At 41.4% G+C, this 23388-nt stretch overlaps 1 protein-coding gene across 1 annotated transcript; it reads left to right on the forward strand.

Moving 5' to 3' along the window:
• The first annotated feature begins 13352 nt into the window (after nucleotides 1-13352).
• On the forward strand, nucleotides 13353-22666 carry GJB7 (gap junction protein beta 7). Its single transcript, XM_069599255.1, has 2 exons — nucleotides 13353-13569; nucleotides 20608-22666. Exon 2 carries the CDS (start codon nucleotides 20635-20637, stop codon nucleotides 21439-21441), a length of 807 nt encoding a protein of 268 aa, XP_069455356.1. The 5' UTR covers nucleotides 13353-13569; nucleotides 20608-20634; the 3' UTR covers nucleotides 21442-22666.
• The last annotated feature ends 722 nt before the right edge of the window (nucleotides 22667-23388 follow it).

Here is a 23388-nt window from a genome sequence, read left to right on the forward strand (position 1 = left end):
CTAAGCCCATGTGCTACAACTACTGGAGCCCGCATGCTCTAGAGCCCATGCTCCCCAGCAAGACAAGCTACCACAGTGAGGAGCCTGAGCACCACAGCTCGAGAGTAGCTCCCACTCAGAGTAACGAGAGGAGAGCCCCCACACCAATGAAGACCCAGGACAGCCAACATTAACTAATTGATGAAATTTAAAAAAATTTCCTTCCTTTCACCAAAGTCAATCATAATTATTGAACAATCTTATGGCTTTTGCTTTCATAAGTGTCTGAGTCTCTTCCCCAGAAGAGTCTTTCATTTGGTTTTATCTGAATCTGTCTCCCAAATTGTAATTTTTAAGACCCCTCAAAAAGCTCTTTGTTCTTTGCAGCCTTGATACTGATTATTGTTGGACATCAATTCTGTGACTACCTCCAAGAGCAACCAAGGCTGCAGAACCTTCTCTCAACTGAGGCACAGATGTTTCATTCCTATATCAATCTGCTTCCATCATTGGTAAAAACACAAACAAATCCCCAAGTCCACCCTTCCTACTGTTTCACCCTTGCCCAAATCCAATTTCCAAAAATAGGGGGAGCCCCCTGAGGTAGAGAGGGGCCCATGCAAGGCTTTGCAACCTGCCTGTTTAACTAGCCATGCCCTTGGGTGGGGAGACCCTGAGATTTACAGGTAGGACAAATATGCCAGTGAAACACCAGTATCAATGTTCATGAGACCTTATTTTTATCTAGATGCTTGAAAAGCTTGGGATATTTGGGTTGTACTAGAAACTACTGTTTCCTGTACATATCTTTGAAACAAAGCAAATTTAATGTAGTTATAAAATGCAGTATATTTAAAAATTTACAAACATTTAGAGAGAGGTTGCAGAGCCTAACAGATGAATTCACAAGATGCTTAGTGTTTCTGAAGTCTTGTCAATTGGTCTGACATCCACATACCCTCAGCATTTTCCCACATCAGGGGTTTGCAATCTGAGCAAGCGTCAGACTCGCTCAGAGGGCTTGTTAAAACACCAGCTGTGACTGTGTGCTCAGTCACTCAATCGTGTCCGACTTTTTGCCACCCCATGAACTGTGGCTGGCCAGGCTCCTCTGTCCATGGGATTTGCTGGGCAAGACTATCGGGGTGGGTTGCCATTTCCTCCTCTAGGGGATACTCCCAACCCAGGGACTGAAACTGCTTCAGTTACCAGTGTCTCAGAAAGGAGGTTTGGGGTGGGGCCTGAGAAATTCCACTGTAAGTTCCCAGGTGCTGCTGTTCCTCCTCCTTAGACCTCACCTTGGGAACCACATACATTCGTGGTGAGTCACTTTCCTTCTTCATCCGCCATGTAAGATATAACTGGTTTTTATAATATAGTTTCTACCCTGGGGAGAGGGATGTGTCATATTTTAACTCATCTTAAGAAATTCCTCTGGAGATTTATATGTCTGGCTGGATGAAGCCTCCAGCAAACCAGACAAAATGGCCATTACAGATGGTGGAGATTTAAATACAGTTGGTGTTGATCCTAGGTCTGCATGGATTAGGATCAGTGTAAATATAATCAAGTGAGTGGGATAATTTGGGGGGCAATGACATTTATCTTGAGAAGATGCTTCCTAAGCTTCAAAAACAAAACAGAGATTTGGACCTACTGCATAGCATAGAGAACTATAATCAATATTTTGTAACAACCTATAAGGGAAAAGAATTTGGATAAATATATATATATGTGTATGCACATATATATGTATGTGTGTATAACGGAATCATTTTGCTGTACACCTGAACTAACACAACACTGCAAATCAACTATGCTTCAATTTAAATAAATGAACAGAGCTCTTAGGAAGATTAGAAACTCTATTCTAATTATTTTTACCTCTATCCTTTTAGGCCATAAAGCAAGTAATTGAGTTACTTCAATGCATAAAATATAATAAAGACCTTTATTGCAATGGCCCTAAAAGAATGTCATGAACTTGCTTAAACAAATAAGAAAAGTCTCTTTAAGTTCGAATGAGAAAGATTCCCTTTTCTTCTATTTTCTTTGACTCTCTCTCTTTTCTCCTGTTCTTTCTTTAGTTTGAAAACACTTGGAGCTTTTCCTCAAGTAATGTGGAAGTTGTTATACAGCAGATGAGACACAGGGCAGGTTATTTGTGGATTACGGTAAGTGTTTTTATCCACAGGAAAGCTGTGACTGCGCTGAAGTAAGGTAACCTGGTGACAAGCTAAGTGCTTTTCTGGATTAATGACAACATTAATGTTGTTAAAATCCACAGTGAAAAGGCAAAGCAAGAGGCCAGCCTCCGTGTGAACAGGAGTAGAGGTTTTCTAAACTGACCCAGAGGCTTGCTCTATTTCTGGTTTTTGTTTGTTTGTTTTAAATTAATTTTTACTGGAGAATACTTGCTTTACAATGTTGTGTTAGTTTCAGCTTTACAGCAAAGTGAATCAGCCATGTATGCTCATTTGCGACCCTATGGACTGTAGCCTGCAGGCTCCTCTGTCTATGGGATTTTCCAGGCAAGAATACTAGAGTGGGTTGCCATTTCCTTCTCCAGGAGATCTTCCCAACCCAGGAATCAAACCTGTGTCTCCTGCATCTCCTGCATTGGCAGGCGGGTTCTTTACCACTCTGAGCCACCTGGGAAGAACCCCTTTATTTTGGACTTCCTTCTCATTCAGGGCTCCACAGTACATTAAGTAGAGTTTCCTAATCTATACAGTATGTTCTCATTAGTTATCTATTTTATACATAGTATCAATAATGTATATATGCCAATCCCAGTCTTCCATTTCATCCCACATACCCCTTTCCCTGCTTGGTAGCCATATAGTTATCCTTGACTTCTGTGTCTCTGTTTCTGCTTTGTAAATAGGATCATCTACACTGTTTTTCTAGATTCCACATATATGCGTTAATATACCATATTTGGGGTTTTTCTTACTAACTTCACTCTGTCTGACATTCTCTAGGTCCACCCACATCTCTACAAATGATCCAATTTCTGTTCTAGATAAATCAGACTCTACCACTCACTCCAAGCAACCAAGAGTGTCTGTCTCTCTTCAAACCACGCAGATGTACTCTGTAGCCTGTTACCAAACTTACAGACATTTAGAGAGAGGTCCCAGAGTCTAACAGATCATCATGAACATCATATTGTACAGCGTGTGTTTGCAGAAAGGATGCAGAGCTTTGATCAATTAATTGAGTGGGCAGGCAGAGTAAGAGTGCTCTGCCACTAGTGCCTGGATGCCTGATGGGATGAAGCCAAGTCACACAGGCACAGAGTAACAGAAGGCGCATGAATTGAGGCAAACAGAGTAACAGGATTGTGTAATTATGAGGAATTATTTCCTTTTGTCCAGATTTTCTTTAAGATTGTTGGTATATTTATTTTCTATAGCAAGCATTTAATATAAACTGGTGATAGAATTTAGATCTTTCTTTTACTCACTTCTGTTCTTTCTTCCCAGGTGGCTCGGTGGTAAAGAATCCACCTGCCGATGCAGGAGACATGGATCTGATCTCTGGGTTGAGAAGATCCACTGGAGAAGGAAATGGCAACTCACTCCAGTACTCCTGCCTGGAAAATCCCATGGACAGAGGAACCTGGTGGGCTAGAGTCATGGGGTTGCAAAGAGTTGGACGCAACTGAGTGACTGAGCGCACACATATGGTGCTAGAATTTAGACTTTTCTTCTATTTGCCTCTATTTTTAAAATAATCTTCTTGTTTAATTAAAAGAAAGTATACTAATCCTAAGTGAACAGCTTGATGGATTCTTACCAAGTGTACACACTCAAGTGACCACCACTTGAGTTAGGAGCTAGGATATCTCAGAATATCCCATAAGGGCATCTCAGAACCCCATCACACCTCCTCTCAGTCATATCCAGCCCCTTCTCTGGTAACTGGCATTTTTATTTTTATCACCACGTATTAATTTTTTAAACTTTTATGTTTTAAAATTCATTCATATTAATGCACTTAGTCTGTTATTTATTTCCATTGCTACACAGTATTGCATTGTCCTGAGAAGTGAGATTTCCTGCCTCAACATGAACTTAACTAATGGGACTGACTGCTGAGACCACCCAGTGTCAATACAACAAGGAAGATACAATAGCAGATCAATAAATTACATTACTATTTAAATCAGGAAATTTTTTGCTAACCAATTAACAAGCGAACAGTTTTCCTGTCTAGGTAAACAACTCACTTACCAAGACAATGGTTTTATTTCTAGAAAACTCACCTGCAGAATGTCCCTTTGCTATGACCACTCCTAAAATATGGTATCATGAATTTGACCCAATTCTAACCAGTTCCCTACCTTGAAAGACCTGCCATTAATCTTGTAAGCCCAGAATTCCAAACCCTAAAAACACTCTTCCCTAATTCCCTCATTACAAAGACTCTGTAAGCTTTGCTTGATTAACAGTTTTTCCTGGTAGTCTTTGTGAGGAGGTTGAAAATATGAATATGTCACAGTTCATGTACCCATTCTTATACTGATGGACATTTGGGTATTTTCGGTTTGAGACTGTTATGAATATTAGTGTATTTTGATGCACATATATACACACTTGGCATTAGAACTGCTGAGTCATCAGTGGGTGTATGTTCAATTTTACTACATTTAATAGTTTCCAAAGCAATTGCACCATTTATACTTCACCAGCAGTGTGTGAGTTTCAGTGTTGCACACTCCCACCAGTATCTTTTCAATTTCAGTTATTCTGGTGGGTGTGTAGTGTGCTCTGGGCCTTCTCCTTTCTCTGCAGTGCCTGACACAGGTCATTACATATGCTGGGTTTCCTTCTCAGCCTTTCCAATAGGCTAAAGATGCTAAACAGTCTCTGAGACTGCTATGAAGCTCTGACTCTGGGCGCCATAGTGTTAATTCTGTGTATACCCATATGCAGGCTGGGTGTAAAATTAACTGTGTGGAGAGTTGCACCATAAAGAAGGCTGAGCACCGAAAAACGGATGCTTTTGAGCTGTGGTACTGGAGAAGACTCTTGAGAGTCCCTTGGACTGCAAGGAGATCAAACCAGACAATCCTAAAGGAAATCAACCCTGAATATTCACAGGAAGGACTGATGCTGAAGCTGAAACTCCAATTCTTTGGCCACCTGATGTGAAGAGCAGACTCACTGGAAAAGACCCTGAAGCTGGGAAAGATTAAGGGCAAGAGGAGAAGGGGGCAACAGAAGATGAAGTTGTTGGATGGTATCACTGATTCCATGGACATGAGTTTGAGCAAATTCCAGGAGACAGTGAAGGACAGGGAAGCCTGGCATGCTGGAGTCCATGGAGTCACAAAGAACCCAACATGACTTAGTGACTGAATAACAACAAATTATACTACAGGGAGCAGAAGGTAAGCATACTTAGGCATCAAAACTTAGAGGAGCGCATAGCTGTCTTACGTCCATGTTTACTTTACAAAACACCATCTGCTGAAATGTTTTGGCAACACATGGAGTGGCCAAGCCACGGGCTCTAAGCTCTGAATGGAATTTCAAGTGTGTGCCTCTCATTAAAATCATACACACACAAAAGACTGAGGTAAATTTTAATCTGGATGTGGTTTCATTTTGATTTTTTAAAGTTTAGTACAGGCACTGGAGGAAGTATTTGACCCAATTATTTCATCTTCTGTAGTTATATATGTATTAATATTTTTGCCCATCGATTGCATTGAAATAACCAGTAGCTCCTACTTTTAACCTATTGAGATCCCCTTTCATATGAGAATCTCAAATTGTTTCAACTATGACTCATTAGTCCTTTTTAACTGTAAATTTAACTTTTATTAAATGCCTATCACAGGTCAGACATTGTTATCCAATACCTGCACATTGCTGCCGGATAATGCAGCTGACTCCTGAGCACATAATGAAGTTAGAGTCAGTGAGTATTCCAGCCACCCGGGAGTAGGGGATACTTACTCGTGTATGTATCTATTTATATTTCATATTATTAATATCCAGGGCACATTTACAGATTTCTATAGACTTTTCTATACACAGTGGGATTTTGTTGCCTGTGCTTATGTCTCCCATTTAGAATCTAACTATCAAAATAGTATTATTTTTTGGAAGGATGGGGAGGCATGCAAGGATTAAATTAGGAACCATTTGACACAAATTGGTGGAGAAGATATAAATCTGTAGTTTGTTCTCCAATATCTGCATTAACATTTACATATACACAAAGCCATTCATATTACTGTTTTTCTTAAAGAAAATTCAAATAATAAAGGGAGAGAAATGAAAACCTAGGTTTATTTGGCATACAAGTGTAATATCTGTTACACTATGTATACTTTGAACATATCCAGGTGGCTCTAAATGTTTTCTGATACTGCATACTTGTTTTCTTAAGTAGAGGCATGTAAAATAGGGCCTTCTAACCGAAGACTTGACAACTAGAAAAATCAAGTAGAGGGACTTCCCTGGTGGTCCAGTGGCTAAGACTCCTGACTCCTAGTACAGGGGGCCTGGGTTTGATCCCTGGTCAGGGAACTAGATACAGCATGCCACAGCCAAGATTGAAGATCCCACTTGCTGCAGCTAAGACCCAACACAGCCAATATATATTATAAAGGAAACTCAACCAGAGCTAGAGGCATATGCATTGATTAACTTAGAGCCCACTCAAACCCAGAAAATTTTGAAAGCCTGGTGCCTGGGGAATATGTGACTTCCTTTTATTTAGGGAAAACAGTATCTCAAACAGGAAAGCAATATCTCCTGGCTATGGAAAATGCTTAGAAAATACCTGATGCTCTAAGTGCAAATATTGAAAAGGTGAGTGCTTTCAGTGACCTGGGGGGCAGATGTGGTTTCTGAGCTGGGTCTCTGCTGATGACTGCCTGGTGTGGGGCAAGCCCACTGTGCCACTGGATCCAGAAGGGGCTGATTTAGGAGGAGTTACAATCAGGAAAGGGCTTCCCTGGTGGCTAAGATGGTAAAGAATCTGCCTGAAATGCAGAAGACCCAAGTTTGACTCCTGTGTTAGGAAGACTCCCTGAAGGAGGGCATGGCTACCCACTGCACTATTTTTGCCTGGAGAATCCCATGGATAGAGGAGCCTGGTGGGCTAGTCTGTGGGGTCACAAAGAGTCGGACATGACTGAGCAACCAACACTTACACAATCAGGAAATGATGCTCATATTTTCATTTGAAAACTGCTGAAAATTCACTTTAGATATAGAAATGTGACCTTTCCAACTCCTCAGATATTCTGTATCCATGAGGCATTTTTCCTCAATCCTTTCCTACGTCAGTCAGAAGTTGAATGAATCACCAATGGCACCAGAATAAGAGGCAGCAGCTCAGGATACAAAGCCCTTTGGCTCATTCTTACCAGAACCTGAAACCTAGGAAGCACTATACTGCTCTCAACAACCATTACTGAGAAATATCTAGGAAGGGGAGGGATAAATTAGGAGTATGGGATTAACATACACATCTCTCTCTCTCTTTAGTCACTAAGTCGTGTCTGACTCTTACAACCACACAGATTGTTGCCTGCCAGGCTCCTCTGTCCATGGGATTCTCCAGGCAAGAACAGTGGAGTGGGTTGCCATTTCCTTCTCCAGGGGAATCTTCCCGACCCAGGAATCAAACCCAGGTCTCCTGCATTGCAGGCAGATTCTTTACCAACTGAGCTATGAATGAGAGTGAAAATGAAGTCACTCAGTTGTGTCCGACTCTTTGTGACTCCATGGACTGTAGCTCGCCAGGCTCCTCGGTCCATGGGATTTTCCAGGCAAGAGTACTGGAGTGGGTTGCCATTTCCTTCTCCAGAGGATCTTCCCCACTCAGGGATTGAACCCCAGGTCTCCTGCATTATAGGCAGATGTTTTACTGTCTGAACCACCAGGGAAGCCCTAATACTATGAATACTATTATATAAAATAGATAAGCAACAAGGATCTACTGTATAGCACAGGGAACTCTACTCAATATTCTGTAATAACCTAAAAGGGAAAAGAATCTGAAAAAAATGTATGTATAACTGAATCATCGTGCTGTATGCCTGAAACTAATGCAATATTGTAAATCAATTATGCTCCAATAAATAAATAAATGAGAAATATTTATTGTGTTCCTGGAGTCGTTCTAAATGCTAAAAATCTTCCATGAGCTCCTGATATAACTGAGGATTGCATGTTAGAAAGAGACAGTAGGGACTTCCCTGGTGGTCCAGTGGTTAAGACTGTGCCTCCACAGTGACGGGTTCAATCCCTGATCGGGGAACTAACAGCTTGCATTATAAGAATGAAATTTGAGGCAACTTTGTCTCAGAGTTCACCCATGTATATATCCACATGTACCCCTTTTCCTCCTGAGAAAATATTTTTTTTCTCAGGAGGAAAAAAAAAAAAAAGAATGAAATTAGAACACTCTCTAACACCATACACAAAAACAAACTCAGAATGGATTAAAGACCTAAATGTAAGGCCGCATACTATAGAATTCTTAGAGGAAAACATAGGCAGAACACTCTTTGACATAAATTGCAGCAATATCTTTTTTGATCCACCTCTTAAAGTAATAAAAAATAGAAAAAAATGAACAAATGGCATCTAATTAAACCCAAAAGCTTTTGTCCAGCAAGGGAAACCATAAACAAAATGAAAAAACAACCTATAGAATGGAGGAAAATATTTGCAAAGAGATGGACAAGGGATAAATCTCCCAATATACAAACAGCTATGCAGCTCAACAACAAACAAAAATACAATTGAAAAATGGGCAGATCTAAATAGACATTTCTCCAAAGAAGATATGCAGATGGTCAACAAACACATGCAAAAATGCTCAACATCACTAATTATTAGAGAAATACAAATCAAAACCACAATGAAGTATCACCTCACACCAGGCAGAATGACCATCATCAAAACATCTACAAACAATAAAAGCTGGAGAGGGTGTGGAGAAAAAAGAATCCTCTTACACTGTTGGTAGGAATGTAAATTGGTGAAGCCACAATGGAGAACAGTATGGAGGTTCCTTAAAAAACTGAAAATAACCTGTCTGGGAAAAGCATCTTGTGAACTTGTTTGGAAATCAGTGATTTTTAGAAGATGGCTGCTCTAAATCTACACATCCTGCATTTCAGTTGGAACATTTCCAGCCTCCAGCATCTGGTCCCATCACTTCATGGAAATAGATAAGGAAACAGTGGAAACAGTGTCAGACTTTATTTTGGGGGGGCTCCAAAATCACTGCAGATGGCGACTGCAGCCATGAAATTAAAAGACGCTTGTTCCTTGGAAGAAAAGTTATGACCAACCTAGATAGCATATTCAAAAGCAGAGACATTACTTTGCCAACAAAGGTCTGTCTGGTCAAGGCTATGGTTTTTCCAGTGGTCATGTATGGATGTGAGAGTTGGACTGTGAAGAAGGCTGAGCACCGAAGAATTGATGCTTTTGAACTGTGGTGTTGGAGAAGACTTTTGAGAGTCCCTTGGACTGCAAGGAGATCCAACCAGTCCATTATGAAGATCAGCCCTTAGACTTCTTTGGAAGGAATGATGCTAAAGCTGAAACTCCAGTACTTTGGCCACCTCATGTGAAGAGTTGACTCGTTGGAAAAGACTCTGATGCTGGGAGGGATTGGGGGCAGGAGGAGAAGGGGACGGCAGAGGATGAGATGGCTGGATGGCATCACTGACTCGATGGACGTGAGTCTGAGTGAACTCCGGCAGTTGGTGATGGACAGGGAGGCCTGGCGTGCTGTGATTCATGGGGTCACAAAGAGTCGGACACGACTAACTGACTGAACTGAACTGAACTGATTTATAAAATTTTGAGCATTACTTTACTAGCATGAGAGATGAGTGCAATTGTACAGTAGTTTGGGCATTCTTTGGCATTGCCTTTCTTTGGGATTGGAATGAAAACTGACCTTTTCCAGTCCTGTGGCCACTGCTGAGTTTTCCAAATAATATAGATAACTAATAAGGATCTACTGTATAGCACAAGGAACTCATCATTCTGTTATGATCTATATGGGAAAAGAATCTAAAAAAGAGTGGATATATGTATGTATAACTGACTCACTTTGCTGCACAGCAGAAAGTAACACAACACTAAATCTACTATATTCCAATAAACATTTTTTTTAAAAAGGGGGGGAAAAAGAAAGAGACAGGTACTTTTTCATGTAAGTACCTTGTGTTCACAGATTGTACTGGAGAGCAATTGTCCTGAGACGTAAAGGCACGTTCTCCCCATGTATGGTTTGGTGCCCAGGGCAAAACGTAATTTTTTTGCTTTTCAAGTCTCTGCATATTTCTCTATTTCTGGTCCCATTTCTTAAATTTATTTTTTAATTGAAGTATGATTGCTTTACAATGCTGTGTTGGTTTCTGCTGTACAAAACCGTGAATCAGCTGGTCCCGTTTTTCTTGACAGGAAATCTTACAACTGTAAAGTCAGCATTGCTTTCAGTGGACAAAGATAACAACAGCTACTATTTATTGGAGTTATTATTTTATTTAAGCACTAAGAAAACCAAAGAAGGGAATGCCTTTCCCATTTTGCAAGCACAGAAACTGAGGCTCAGAGAATTCAAGCACCTTGAGTAAATTCACAAAGTTTGAAAAACAGGTCTGGAATTCCAACCTTTGTATATCTGAACTCAGGTCTATGGGATTTCTACCTCTGCAAAAAAAAAAAAAAAAAATCTTAATAGAGAATTGGCACAAATTCCGATAAGTAACTCCCTTGAACTTTGCCTCTCTAGGCTAAATAAACACCTTCAATCCATCTTTTTAAGACTTGTTTAGAGACACCCTCTCCACTCTGGTCACTGTCTTCAAGACCTACTTGAGTTCATCGAAGGTCTTATTGAGGCCAGAAAAATACTCAGTGCTCCAGTTGTGTGTAAAATGAGCAGAAAGGACTCCTGACCTCTCTTGGAAGAGACACTATGCTGGGAAACAATCAAGGTTGAGTTCAGAGCACAGCACTCTTCATGAGGGTTCCCAACACACGGGAGAGCTTAGACCTGCATCACCATCACCAGCTGTGATGTTAACACTTAGACCTTGGTTGTCATACGAATCTGCATTCAACACACCTCTGTGCTCTTTCTTAATACGGTGATACCCAAGCAGGTCTTCCTGCAGCCCTGAACCCCGTGCAGTTCATCCAGGGGGACACACCGGGCACTTGACGGCTCTGGCTTATTCTGTTCTGGGCTCTGCTCCTGGTGACATCATGCAGGGCCACATTTTCACACTGAAGAGAAAACAGAGAACAAGGCAAACAGCATTCATTCCATTCTCTTTCCAGCTCTGGCTCTTCTCTTACCTCCCCCCACCCTTAAATTTCTAACTCTAAAACGTTGTTATTTTCCCTACAACATGCCACTCCTTTTTCAGTTCTTATTATGTGTGTTTCTCAACAACAACAAAAAAAGGAGGGTGGGAGAATTAAATCTCTTTGGCAAAAACATGAAAACATGAGCGTGATTAAGAAAGAGTCAGGTTCAAATGAATTTGAATCAGTTCTGATGAGATGGATGAAACTGGAGCCAATTATACAGAGTGAAGTAAGCCAGAAAGAAAAACACCAATACAGTATACTAACACATGTATATGGAATTTAGGAAGATGGCAATGACGACCCTGTATGCAAGACAGGAAAAAAGACACAGATGTGTATAACGGACTTTTGGACTCAGAGGGAGAGGGAGAGGGTGGGATGATTTGGGAGAATGGGAATTCTAACATGTAAACTATCATGTAAGAATTGAATCGCCAGTCCATGTCTGACATAGGGTGCAGCATGCTTGGGGCTGGTGCATGGGGATGACCCAGAGAGTTGTTGTGGGGAGGGAGGTGGGAGGGGGGGTCACGTTTGGGAACGCATGTAAGAATTAAAGATTTTAAAATTTAAAAATAAATAAATAAATAAATAAATAAGAAAAAAAAAAAAAGAAAGAGTCAGGTTCAGCAGAGCAAACCCATATTTCTTCTATACAATCTCTCCTGATGGCCCCCCTGCCCCAGCAATTTCTGCCTCCCCTAGCTTATATTACATGACCCCTGAGGACAGGGACCTTTGCCTAGAAAATTACACCTCTGCCACACTAGATCATCAAATGCTACCTTTGTCTGGGTTGGTACTAACATTACCCGAAGGCTAGGATCTTCCAATCATTAGTGCTGGAGCTTTCAGCAAGGCCACCCTGAAGGTTACCCTAACAACACACCACAGCAGGTGTCTTAGTACAACAGGTATGTTTTACAGCCAAGGGGGACATTTGATAAGTGCTCATTATAAACAAAGGAGTGGGAGCTAAAAGGAATGATCAAATCCGGAAACAAGCTTTGGGGTCTTGTCATGATAGTAACCACGGACAGAAGAGCCTGGTGGTCGCAAACAGTCGCACACGACTGAAACAGCTGAGCACACACAAACCTCTGGGTCACTATTGTGGGATCCTGGGATCTCTCTGTAAAAACAAAACCAAATCAAACAAGATTTGCTTCATTAGGTATGGAAAAGGTCTATCCAGTAATACAATTCATAGTGTAAATCAATGCTTTTTCAATGTAAACTGCACTTCTAATTTTGGATTAAATATGTGAACATATGGAATAATTTTACAGGTCATGCATGTTAAGAGCAGTTAAGAGAGAACTGAAATCCACATGGTCTGTAGAAGAGGCTATCACAGTGCAGAAGTCTAGGACTTGGGTTTCCTGCTTAGCTCTTCTCTACAGTTTATACCCTGGCTCTGGGACCTGTGGCAAGCTGCTCACTGTGGTTCTGTTTTTCTCATCTCTAAAATGATGGCATTCAATTTCATGACATCTAATATCATTTCTAACTGCGAAAATTCTGTTTCTAAACTATTCTTATTTCAAGAGAGTGGGATTTCATTTTCACTTCTGCATGTCTTTAATTTTAGCTGAATTCATGCCTGGAAATGGCTCCATAAAAAGATAAAGTACTTTCTCTGTATTTATATACACAGAAAATGTCTATTATCAATGCTCCCTGGGTTTAGAAAAGTGATTTTTACTATGCCTTTTAACTTTCTGGATTTCTAAGATTAGAACCCATGATGTGAAGTTAAAATAAGCTCATTAAAGATAGATTGACTTATTCTTTTGCCTATTTTTTTTTCCCTGTCAATGTCTTCTGATAAATAACCTTGGGAAATCATCTAGAGAGATGAAACACCCTCTTTTATTGTCCCAGCTTCTTTGTGTTGATGATGACAAGGTTGTTTTTAAAAAGGCATGTTCAATAAACTGTGTGTACATGAACAGCTTTGAATTCGTTTTTCAGTTTCAATCCTCTTTTAACGTTTACTATAAACAGCAGAGACACAAGAATTCTCATCAAAGTTATGAGCCAAAACAAATGATCAGGTTACACCTGTTCAGCTTACACTACCTTGGAAACCACTAGACTCCATTTTCCTCAGCTTAAAACACCATTCCCTCTCAGGGAAATAATGTAATCAACTCATGGTTTTTAAATTGAATGAGCAACGGACTGGATTTCTTCTTAATCTTCACATCTGTGTCAAGAGGTAAGTTAAGCTTATTTCTCCTATGGTAAGATTCGTTTACTTAATGGGAAGGTAAGCTCCTTATTGTAATTGAGTAGTCATTCCCTCTTTCCCTTTAGGAAGGAATCCTAATTACTGTATTACAAACCTAGACAAACTGCTTTGCAGTTTTGTGTTGCATCGCAGGTGCCCTTTCTGGATGAGCTGCTTCTTAGTAAAGTTGCCCATTTGGAATGTGGAGGTGACAAGGGTTTTGGGAGGCTCTGGCCAGGGCAGAAGCCTGGCTGGAAAATGGGACATTGGCTGATGTAAGTGGGGTAACGTGGGCACAGAGGCACAGCCCAGGACATTTCAGTGGCCTTTTCTATGTGGCCTGAGGACAACCTTTGCACTGCTCCTATGAGGGGATCCTCTGAAAGTGTCAACACTTTAATTCATATAGGAAGGTGAAGTAGCAGACAAGTGCTGTGTGCAGACATGTGTCAGCCTGAGTGGGTTCAGTTCGCTTCAGTGCTGCTCGCAGACCCTCACTATTGACACATTTTTAGTATACTGTGATCGATAGGTACAAAAAGTAAAATTTTACACCTACAGACTAATCTTTAGACTTACAACTTTAAAACAGATATATTTATATGGCTGCACCAAGTCTCAGTTCTCTGACCAGGGATTGAACCCAGCCCTGCTGCACTGGGAGCACAGAATTTTAGCCACTGGACCATGAGTTTCATGAGGCTCTATTTACCAAAGGAAAATCAAACACCACAAAACCAATACAGTAAATTAAAGTTAATTAAAGTTCAGTGGACAAAAGACATCATTTTGCCTGAAATGAAATTGCTACTCATTGAGAGAATGAGATTCTGACTGCAGAGTCCTTGCAATGAGCCTGCTTAACGGCAGGTCAGTCCTGGCAGCTTCTCCCACTGCTGGTCCCCATTCCAGCGACCAGCACTTTGTTCCCACTGCCCGCCCTGCGGATTCCTGTGGCCTTCCATTGAGTACAACCCATCCTGCGCTGTTGCTCACAGACCTAGATGATTAAAGTTCTGCAACTTTGTTCCAAGATGCTTTAAAACACACTTTAAATATCGAGGTCAACAAACATTTGCTGCAAAAGGCCTGAGAATTAATATTTTAGGCTTTGAAAGCTGTTATATCTCGGTTGCAATTACTCAAGTGTGCTGTTTTGGCATGAAAGGGTCCAACAACAATAGTAAATGAATAGGCATGACTGTCTCCCAAAACTTTATTTACAAAACAGGTGGTGTACTGGATTTGGCCAGAAGGCTTTGTAGTCTGCCAAACACTGGTAAATATGAGTGCTGAAATCCTGGGGCAGCCTGTGTTATGAGCTGGTTGTCCAGCGTTGCTTCTATTTGTTTAAAGATCCTAGACCAAGAGCACACACATTCATACACTTCTTACACACCCTTGTGAATCTAACAACAGGCCTTCAGAGGCCACAGATCTTGAGCTGAGAAAATCTCTGGGGGATTTTTCCAAGCAGGCATCTCTAAAAATGAAAATGCTTTATATTCAAACAAGAGGTTAGAGAGTTCACACATGTCAGGTCCTATGGGCCTCAGAGGTGAAAAAGAGGCCCTTGAGAGGATGCTTTTCTTTAGGGGTTAAATGATTTGTGTGCAAAGTAGGCCAGAAACCAGCTGCAGATCTAATTTCTGCTGCTGGATTTCCACCTGACTGTTGGGAGTCGTCGACAAGCCTCTTCCTTCTCTGTGTTTCAGTTTCTTTATCACTGCACTGAGGGTCCTACTGTACACTGCCAACTACAGAGGATGGGGCGGGGGACAGACGAGATGCTGTGAGATGTTTTGGAAATAGTCAAGCCCTATCCAAGGATAATAATATCCAAGGTGTTATTACTGAGAAGGGAAAGCAGCTGGGCACGGAGGCTGATGATGTCGTCCTTGGTAATGACAGAACAGCTCCCTGGCTTCCAGCAGTGCTAGGGTTTCTTGAACAGTGCCATCTGGAGCCCTGAGAGGGCACTTGGCTTGCTGATGCCTGAACCACACAAGAAGCCTCCTGTGTGGGAAGTTGCTGGCATGGCAAAGGCTCATCCTGCACTAAGAGAAGGACGGGAAGGCTGGTACTCAGGCCAAATGTTCAGAAATGCAGGTGTATAGTTAGTTCACCCCAAGCGGAGTCATCTTTAAGGGACTCATCCACATTAACCAAGCCCTGGGAAGCCTGATTTATAAAGTGCCCCTCCAAGGACTGGAACTCTTGTATCTAATCCCAGGAAAACTTCTTTGGACAGCTTAAGGAGTCTTGGCAGGGACATGATTACTCAGAAGGTCACTTGGAGTAGTGAGATGCAAATGATTGTGATGGACATTTACTCCAGGATGTAGAGATGCCAGATGCATTAGCCCTTCTTGCTCTGCCAGGTGGTTAATGGGACTCATTTTTTGAACCTAAGACTTGCACATGTTCTCAGTAGCTCTGACAACTGCTCAGCATGTTTGCAGTGGGGGTTGTCTCAGAAAACCCAGTATCCTCAGTTGCAGGAGAGTAGTGTCCACACATTTCAGTGTTCTATGTAGAGAGCCGTGTAGACAGACACTGAGCAGGTAGGTATATGTCATTTTAGGTCATTTCTGTTCACCCATCTTTCACACAGAGCTCTACTCCCTTGTGAATCTTTGCAGCTGTATCATGATGCCAGTCACAGGACCACATGATTGATTGTCTTCTGTTTCTTCCTTTACTTCCCACTTTACTCAGGTACCCTCTGGTTGCTATGGAATTCCCAATTCTTACCTTGATGTTTGAAGTCCTGCATACTCCTACTCCTTGTTATCTACCAACATTCTAGTACTTTCCAGCTTATCCCAGGAAAACAGGACAGACGATCTTTTTGGTGTGGGTTTCTTCTTTTAAAGAGCTAATCCTTTTCCACAATGTTTTTTACTCATTTCACACTCAAAGGAGGTATTTGTCTCCAAATTCTGAGTTACTTAATTTATCCTGGCTATACTCTCAATCCGGGGTGTCATGTTTTACGGAGAGCTGTGATTCCATTAATTTTTCTTTTTTTAAAATCTCTTCTCATTTTCTTATTTTTTTAAAAAGACAGATTTAGGATTTTGTAAGAAATTACTGTTTTTTTTTTTTTTTTAAATCAGTCAGGCACTACAGTAACAGAATAAATAAGATTTTTAAAAATTCAATGTTTACAGACATATTAAAAATGACTAAATTAGAAGACATTGAATAACACTGATACACATCAGGAAGGGATTAGGCAAGTAAAGGCACATCATTTCATCACAAGAAATAAAGACCATAGTCGGAAGTTAATGACCCACCAAAGCTCTAGGTCTTGTGGTAGTTTTCCTAACTCCAGAGGGTTGTTATGGTGGAACCTTCTTTATGGTACTTAGCTGAAACAGATAGCAACTGGGAAATTTTACTCAGTGACCTCAATGTATTGTTAAAAATAGAAAGCACTCTTTCAGTAAGTCCAGTGTGTGAGGAGGGAAGGAACAAAAGTCTAAAATGGTTTGGTGATACTGGAAATCCTATTGACATATTAAAGATTAAAAAAAAAAAAGTAAAACAAGGTTAATCCTTTTGTCTGGATCAATCAGTTCATAGAACCTTAGAATAGCTGGTGGAGGATTTTGAGTTTTATGGTTTCAGCAACCCACTCCGGTATTCTTGCCTGGAGAATCCCATGGACGGAGGAGCCTGGGGGGCTACAGTCCATAGGGTCACAAAGAGTTGGACACAACTGAAACAACTTAACACACATGTACGCACAATTTTAGCTCTTATATTTAGGCCCTCAACCCATTTTGAGTTAATTTTTTTAATGGTGTGAGGAAGTGATACAACTTTATTCTTTCACATGTGGATATCTGATTGTTCTTGCACCTTCTTCCCACTCTCACTTTTAATTGAGATCAAATGTTTTGGGGAAATTTCTAATTTTCAAAATTATTCCTTATATTAGAATACTGAACATTTTACTTTTTAAAAATATTGGAGTTTTCCAAACTAAATTCCTGTGCAGTAAACTGCTGCTTCTTAAGGGAAAGGAGGAAGTTACAGGATAATTTGTACATTAGAAATCATAAGTGGAAACTCTTCAAAAATTGGGAGCAATACTTAGTGATTTATTAAAAGGGATAAATTAAAGACCCTTTTTAAAATTAAGGAGGTGATCTACGTTATTAAGAGATTAAAATGTTGAGCTGATGACTTCACAGCTTTCAAATGCTCAAAAGGGCTATTGGGAGATTCCTATTACCCACAATTATAGGAACAGAGTTAGAGGGGAAAAAATGCATTTACCTTGCAATTGGAAAGACTTCACTTTGACATCAATAAAACGGCAAAACTAAAAATTATGATGATAATGCTTACTGAGCACCTAACATGCGTCAGTCTCTGTTTTCAGCCCCATGAGGGAAGTACTGTCAGCATCAGAGATGAACCTGGACTTAAACCCGAGGTGTCCAACACTGTGCCCAGGCTCTTTCCCACAGTGCAAAAGCACCCCCATTTAAAGTGGATGTTAGAACACCCCTCCCTCCTGAGAAAACTTGCCTTTCTACGAGCAGAGAGATACAAAATAGGATGGACATTAGTCAGATGAAACTCATAATCCTGGCATTTTTGATGGCATCAGTCTTCTGATCCTATTTAAATACTGGTCACTTCCTTACTACTTTTCTTTTGGAAAAACAGGAAGATAATCTCTTAACTTTTATCCCTTCTCCAAAATGTCCAACAGGCTACTTTTAAATGTTTTGCAACATTACATGAACATTCTCCTGAGTAACACGGGCAAACGCCCAGTGACACATGTCATAGGAAACATAATATCCCCCTTTCCTCTTTTTAATCTCTGAGGCTTTGATTTAATAATTCATGGAGATGTTAACCTTTCAGGTGGATTTGAGAATCCTTTTTATTTAATGCAATTTTGCTTGTGTTCTGAAGCCAAGGACATTGAAGTATTTTATTCCCTACTGAATAGGGCATTGTGTACCTGCGCCTTTGTTTTTTCTGAAAACACCTCTTTACTTTCATACATCTCCTCGGGGCTCTAGCACAAGGGCTCGATACATATTGTTCCCTCTGGAAGAGGCCATGTGATGTGCTCTGATAGGAATGTTGTTGCCACAACATCCCCATTTTCTTAACCCCCTGGTTTCCCTTACATCATCATTTCCATGATACTCCTTTAGCTGAGTCTACAGAGAAAGCAAGAAGTAATTCATCTTTGTAATTGGAGATAGAACCTGAAGTGGCAAAATTTTCACCTGAGAAATAACACAGTATCTTAGTAACAGACCTGGAGCTCCAGTCCATATATTTTGACTGTGGTAGACAGTTAAGACCAATCGTTTTTGTTTTTTGGTGCACCGTGTGACATGCAGGATCTTAGTTCTTCAACCAGGGATTGAGCCCATGCCCTTGACAGTGGAAGCACTGAGTCTTAACCGCTGGACTGCCAGGGAAGTCCCAAGAGTAATGGCTTTCAACTGGAGAGATTTTTCTGTCCCTAGTGTACATCTGGAAATGTTTGGAGACATTTTTGGTCATCGCAAATGGGGTTGGAGGTGATGCTACTGATATATAGCTGGTAGAGGCCAAGGGTGCTGCTAAACAGTCTACATGCACAGGACAGCTACTGGAACAAAGAATTACCCAGCCCCCAATGTCAGTGTGTGTTGAGGAACTCTTAAGAGTAATGGAAACTGGATTTGAACCCTGCTCTGCCTCCTATTTTGTGAGCTTGGCAGATGAATTTATTTTTCAGAGTCTGCTTTCTCATCTGAAAAAACACTACCGCCACCACCAAAGACAAACAAAACCCCGCCTTTCCAAGGTAACTGCGAGAGACCAACTCAAAAGACTGCTAAATAGAGTGCTGAGCACACTTGGGCCCAACACACAAATCAGGGCCCAGACCACAGCGTTCACTTCTAAAACAAAACGGAAGCAGAGAGTGCAAGACCATGTCACCAAGAAGACAGCTTCCCATCGGCTTTTCAGGGAAGAGAACAGAAGAGGTGGAGAGGGGAGCAAGAGAACTGAGCAGCACAGACAGCGTACTAGGAGGGGAGGGATACATTAGGAGTCGGGGATTAACAGATAGCTTCAGTAGTGTCTGACTCTGTGCAACCCCAGAGATGGCAGCCCACCAACCTTCCCCGTCCCTAGGATTCTCCAGGCAAGAACACTGGAGTGGGTTGCCGTTTCCTTCTCCAACAGATACACATAGCTATATGTAAAACAGCTGAGTAATGAGGATTGACTGCATAGCACAGGGAACTCTTCTCAGTATCTTGTAATAACATATAATGAAAAATAACCTGAAAAAAACACATAACTGAATCACTTTGCCATATACCTGAAACCAAGGCAATGTTTTAAATCTACTATGTGTGCTGTGCTTAGTCACTCAGTTGTGTCTTTGCAACCCCATGGACTGTAGCCCACCAGGTGCCTCTGTTCATGGGGATTCTCCAGGCAAGAATACTGGAGCGGATCGCCATGCCCCCTCCAGGGAATCTTCCCAATCCAGGGATCGAACCCAGGTCTCCTGCATTGCAGGCAGATTCTTTACTGTCTGAGCCACCAGGGCAGCCCAAATCTACTGTACTTCAATTTTAAAAAAAAGAACAACATTATAAAAAGAGAGAGAGAAGATGGCATGTAAAGGTTATCTGAAGGTACCCAGGTCACCTAGCAGGTCACATCTAATTCTTTCCAGCTCAGCCAGAGAGCCCAACCACCCTGAGAGAGAAGCCATAAATTAGACGGATTTGGAGATGGGGTAGTCTGGGTGACCAAACAAATTCCAAATCAAACTGGACATAGGATCATTTATGTTCTGTAGACCAGCTGTGTCATCTCCTTGTATGAGAGTGAGTATATCCTATGGGATTCTTAGAGAGCCCTCAATATCCAGGGTTATAATGATGTAAAATGTCAATTCCATAACCGACAGGTAAGGTAGCAGAAATGATCAATGGAGTAGAGATAAGCGAATCATGAGGGAATTGTTTTCTTTTGCAGAATCTTGTCTTCTTTGGAACCTCAGCCATGAGCTGGATGTTCCTCAGAGACCTCTTGAGTGGAGCAAATAAATACTCCACGGGGATTGGGCGGATCTGGCTGGCTGTCGTGTTCATCTTCCGTTTGCTGGTCTACATGGTGGCAGCAGAACACGTGTGGAAAGAAGAGCAGAAAGAGTTTGAGTGCAACGTTAGACAGCCCGGTTGTGAAAATGTGTGTTTTGACTACTTCTTCCCCATCTCCCAGGTCAGATTTTGGGCCTTACAACTAATCATGGTCTCCACGCCTTCACTGTTGGTGGTTCTACATGTAGCCTATCGCGAGGGTAGAGAGAAAAGGCACAGGAAGAAACTTTATGTCAGCCCAGGCACCATGGGTGGGGGCCTGTGGTACACTTACCTTATCAGCCTCCTGGTTAAAACCGGTTTTGAAATTGGCTTCCTGGTTTTATTTTACAAGCTATATGATGGCTTTCATGTTCCCTACCTCGTGAAGTGTGATCTGAAGCCCTGCCCCAATACTGTGGACTGCTTTGTCTCCAAACCCACGGAGAAAACGATTTTCATCCTCTTCCTCGTCGTGACTTCATGCCTGTGCATTGTACTGAATGTCACTGAACTGAGCTTTTTGGTCCTCAAGTGTTTTACTAAGTGCTGCCTCCAAAAATACTCTAAAAGACTCAAGTCCTCCATGTGTGAATGCCACAACCTCAGGTATGTTACGTGTGCTGAGATAGGGGCCCCTCCCCTGCTCCATAAGCACTCTTCAGACTTGCCCACAAGCATAGCCCAGGGAGGTGAAACAAAGTTACTCTGTGACACACAAGAGGCTTAAACTAAGCAAAACCTGCATCTCCCTTAAGCAAGACCTAGGCTTCCTTGGAAAACAAAGCGTGTCAACTTTAATGTCATTTGGGAGGAATTCTTAAAAATTTTCACGCTCAGTTGTATATACTAGACAGAGGTCTCATTGCTTGGTTGTAGGCTTCATGAGGCTACATGAGTTGTGTTTGAATCAGTTCAGTTCAGTTGCTCAGTCTGTCCGACTCTTTGCGATAGTTAACTGCAAATTAGTTTGAAGAAATCCAAAAACTTTCTTCTAAGCACTTAGATCTATCTTTCTGTGGAAAACACAGAAAGTGACACTTCTGACAAATGTGACAGCCTCCAAGCAACCATGGAGGCGCTGGTGATCTTTCTCAAGTTGCAGCCAAGGCTCCCCTCACTCAGCCCTGCTCAGTCTCTGTGGAGAAAGACCGTGATGAGGGTGGAGTAGCAGCTGAGCCAGGGGCACACAGGAGTCCATTCAGTGAGAAGGTTCAGTCCAGGACACTTTGCAGTACAGGTGTCTCTGGATAGAAGTGGACTAGGGGAAAGGGAAGAAAACCATCATTTATTGGTCTCCAACTTCCCAGGTGGCTCTGATGATTAAGAATCCGCCTGCCAATGCAGGAGACCTGGGTTCGATCCCTGGGTAGGGAAGACCCCCTGAAGGAAATGGCAACCCATTCCAGTATTCTCACCTGGAGAATCCCATGAACAGAGGAGCCTGGCAGGCTACAGTCCATAGGGTTGGAAAGAGTTGGACACGACTGAGTATGCATGCAAGGCAACTTAAATACAAATATTCCTGGGGGGATAGTCCACTTGAACCTGAACTAGCAGACATCTGCAGGGGCACTGTAGTCACGAGGGAGGTAGGTCCCACGTGGATGGGGAGCAGAATCCAGGAAAATAATATAACCACCTGATAATTTCTGAACACTTATTTTAAAACATAGAACACTCAATGATTTTGTACATTTCCATACTGTTGGACCTTTCTACAAGCAGGAATTCACAAGGGTCATGGTTTGCCTACAATTTGCTGGTACATCTCCCTCTGGGATAGATAGTAACAGTGTACTATGCTGTTACGTTAGTGTAAAAAAATGTTAAAAAAAAAAAGATGTTTATTATTACTTGAAGACTATTGCTTTTACTTTCCTACTTTTTTGGATTTAATATGCTAACACATGTGCATTTCTCCAGAATAAAAATGAAATGACTTTGTGGTGTTCCTTGGCTGTCATTGATATCATTACTTGGCTGCATTGGGCATGATTATTCTGTGAAATAAAATTTGTTCTGACAATTTTAGAATAGGATTTGCAACCCTGCCTGGTAAAGATAGCTCAGAAATCATTCTTCTCCGCTGGGATTTTTTTAAACAAAAAGTCAGTGCATAAAAATGTAATTTTAACAAAAACTGATTATGGCATGTCTTCCATGGCCTTCCCTCCTTTAACCTAAAATGTCTCGTTAGAATTCACGTGTTAACAAAGGTTGTGTCATTATGTAGCCCACGGACCATGCCACCAACAACAGTTGTAATCTGTCTTAAAGACTTGTCTTGGAGAGCAGAGAGGATGTGAACTTTGTGGTCCACCTCCCTCCAGTTTATTCCACAGGTCACTGCTGGACTCTGGCACTTATACCCAGTTTACTTCACCTTGTGATATGAAAACAGGTAGCCATCACAAATGCAGGCAACCACTGAAAGCCTTAATATATACATATATATATACATACATATATATATCCCTTTAGGATATATGATATCTATCTATCTATCTATCTATCTGCAGTTAACAGAGGTTTAAGGTTTTGGAGGCCCTGATCATGGCATGGAATCTAGAAAATAGGGTTCTGTGGACAGAACTGGGAGGGAGGTCAGGGAATTTTTCAGTCTGAGGATGAATTTGCTGTCAAAATGTCTTTGGGGACCTCAGCCTCTTTACCT

The sequence above is a fragment of the Ovis canadensis genome, chromosome 8 (genome assembly GCF_042477335.2).
Source record: "Ovis canadensis isolate MfBH-ARS-UI-01 breed Bighorn chromosome 8, ARS-UI_OviCan_v2, whole genome shotgun sequence".
Classification (NCBI taxonomy): Eukaryota; Metazoa; Chordata; class Mammalia; order Artiodactyla; family Bovidae; genus Ovis; species Ovis canadensis.

Bases quoted from the DNA above. Each gene is read 5' to 3' on its own strand.
- GJB7 (XM_069599255.1), top strand. From the start codon at position 20,635: ATGAGCTGGATGTTCCTCAGAGACCTCTTGAGTGGAGCAAATAAATAC.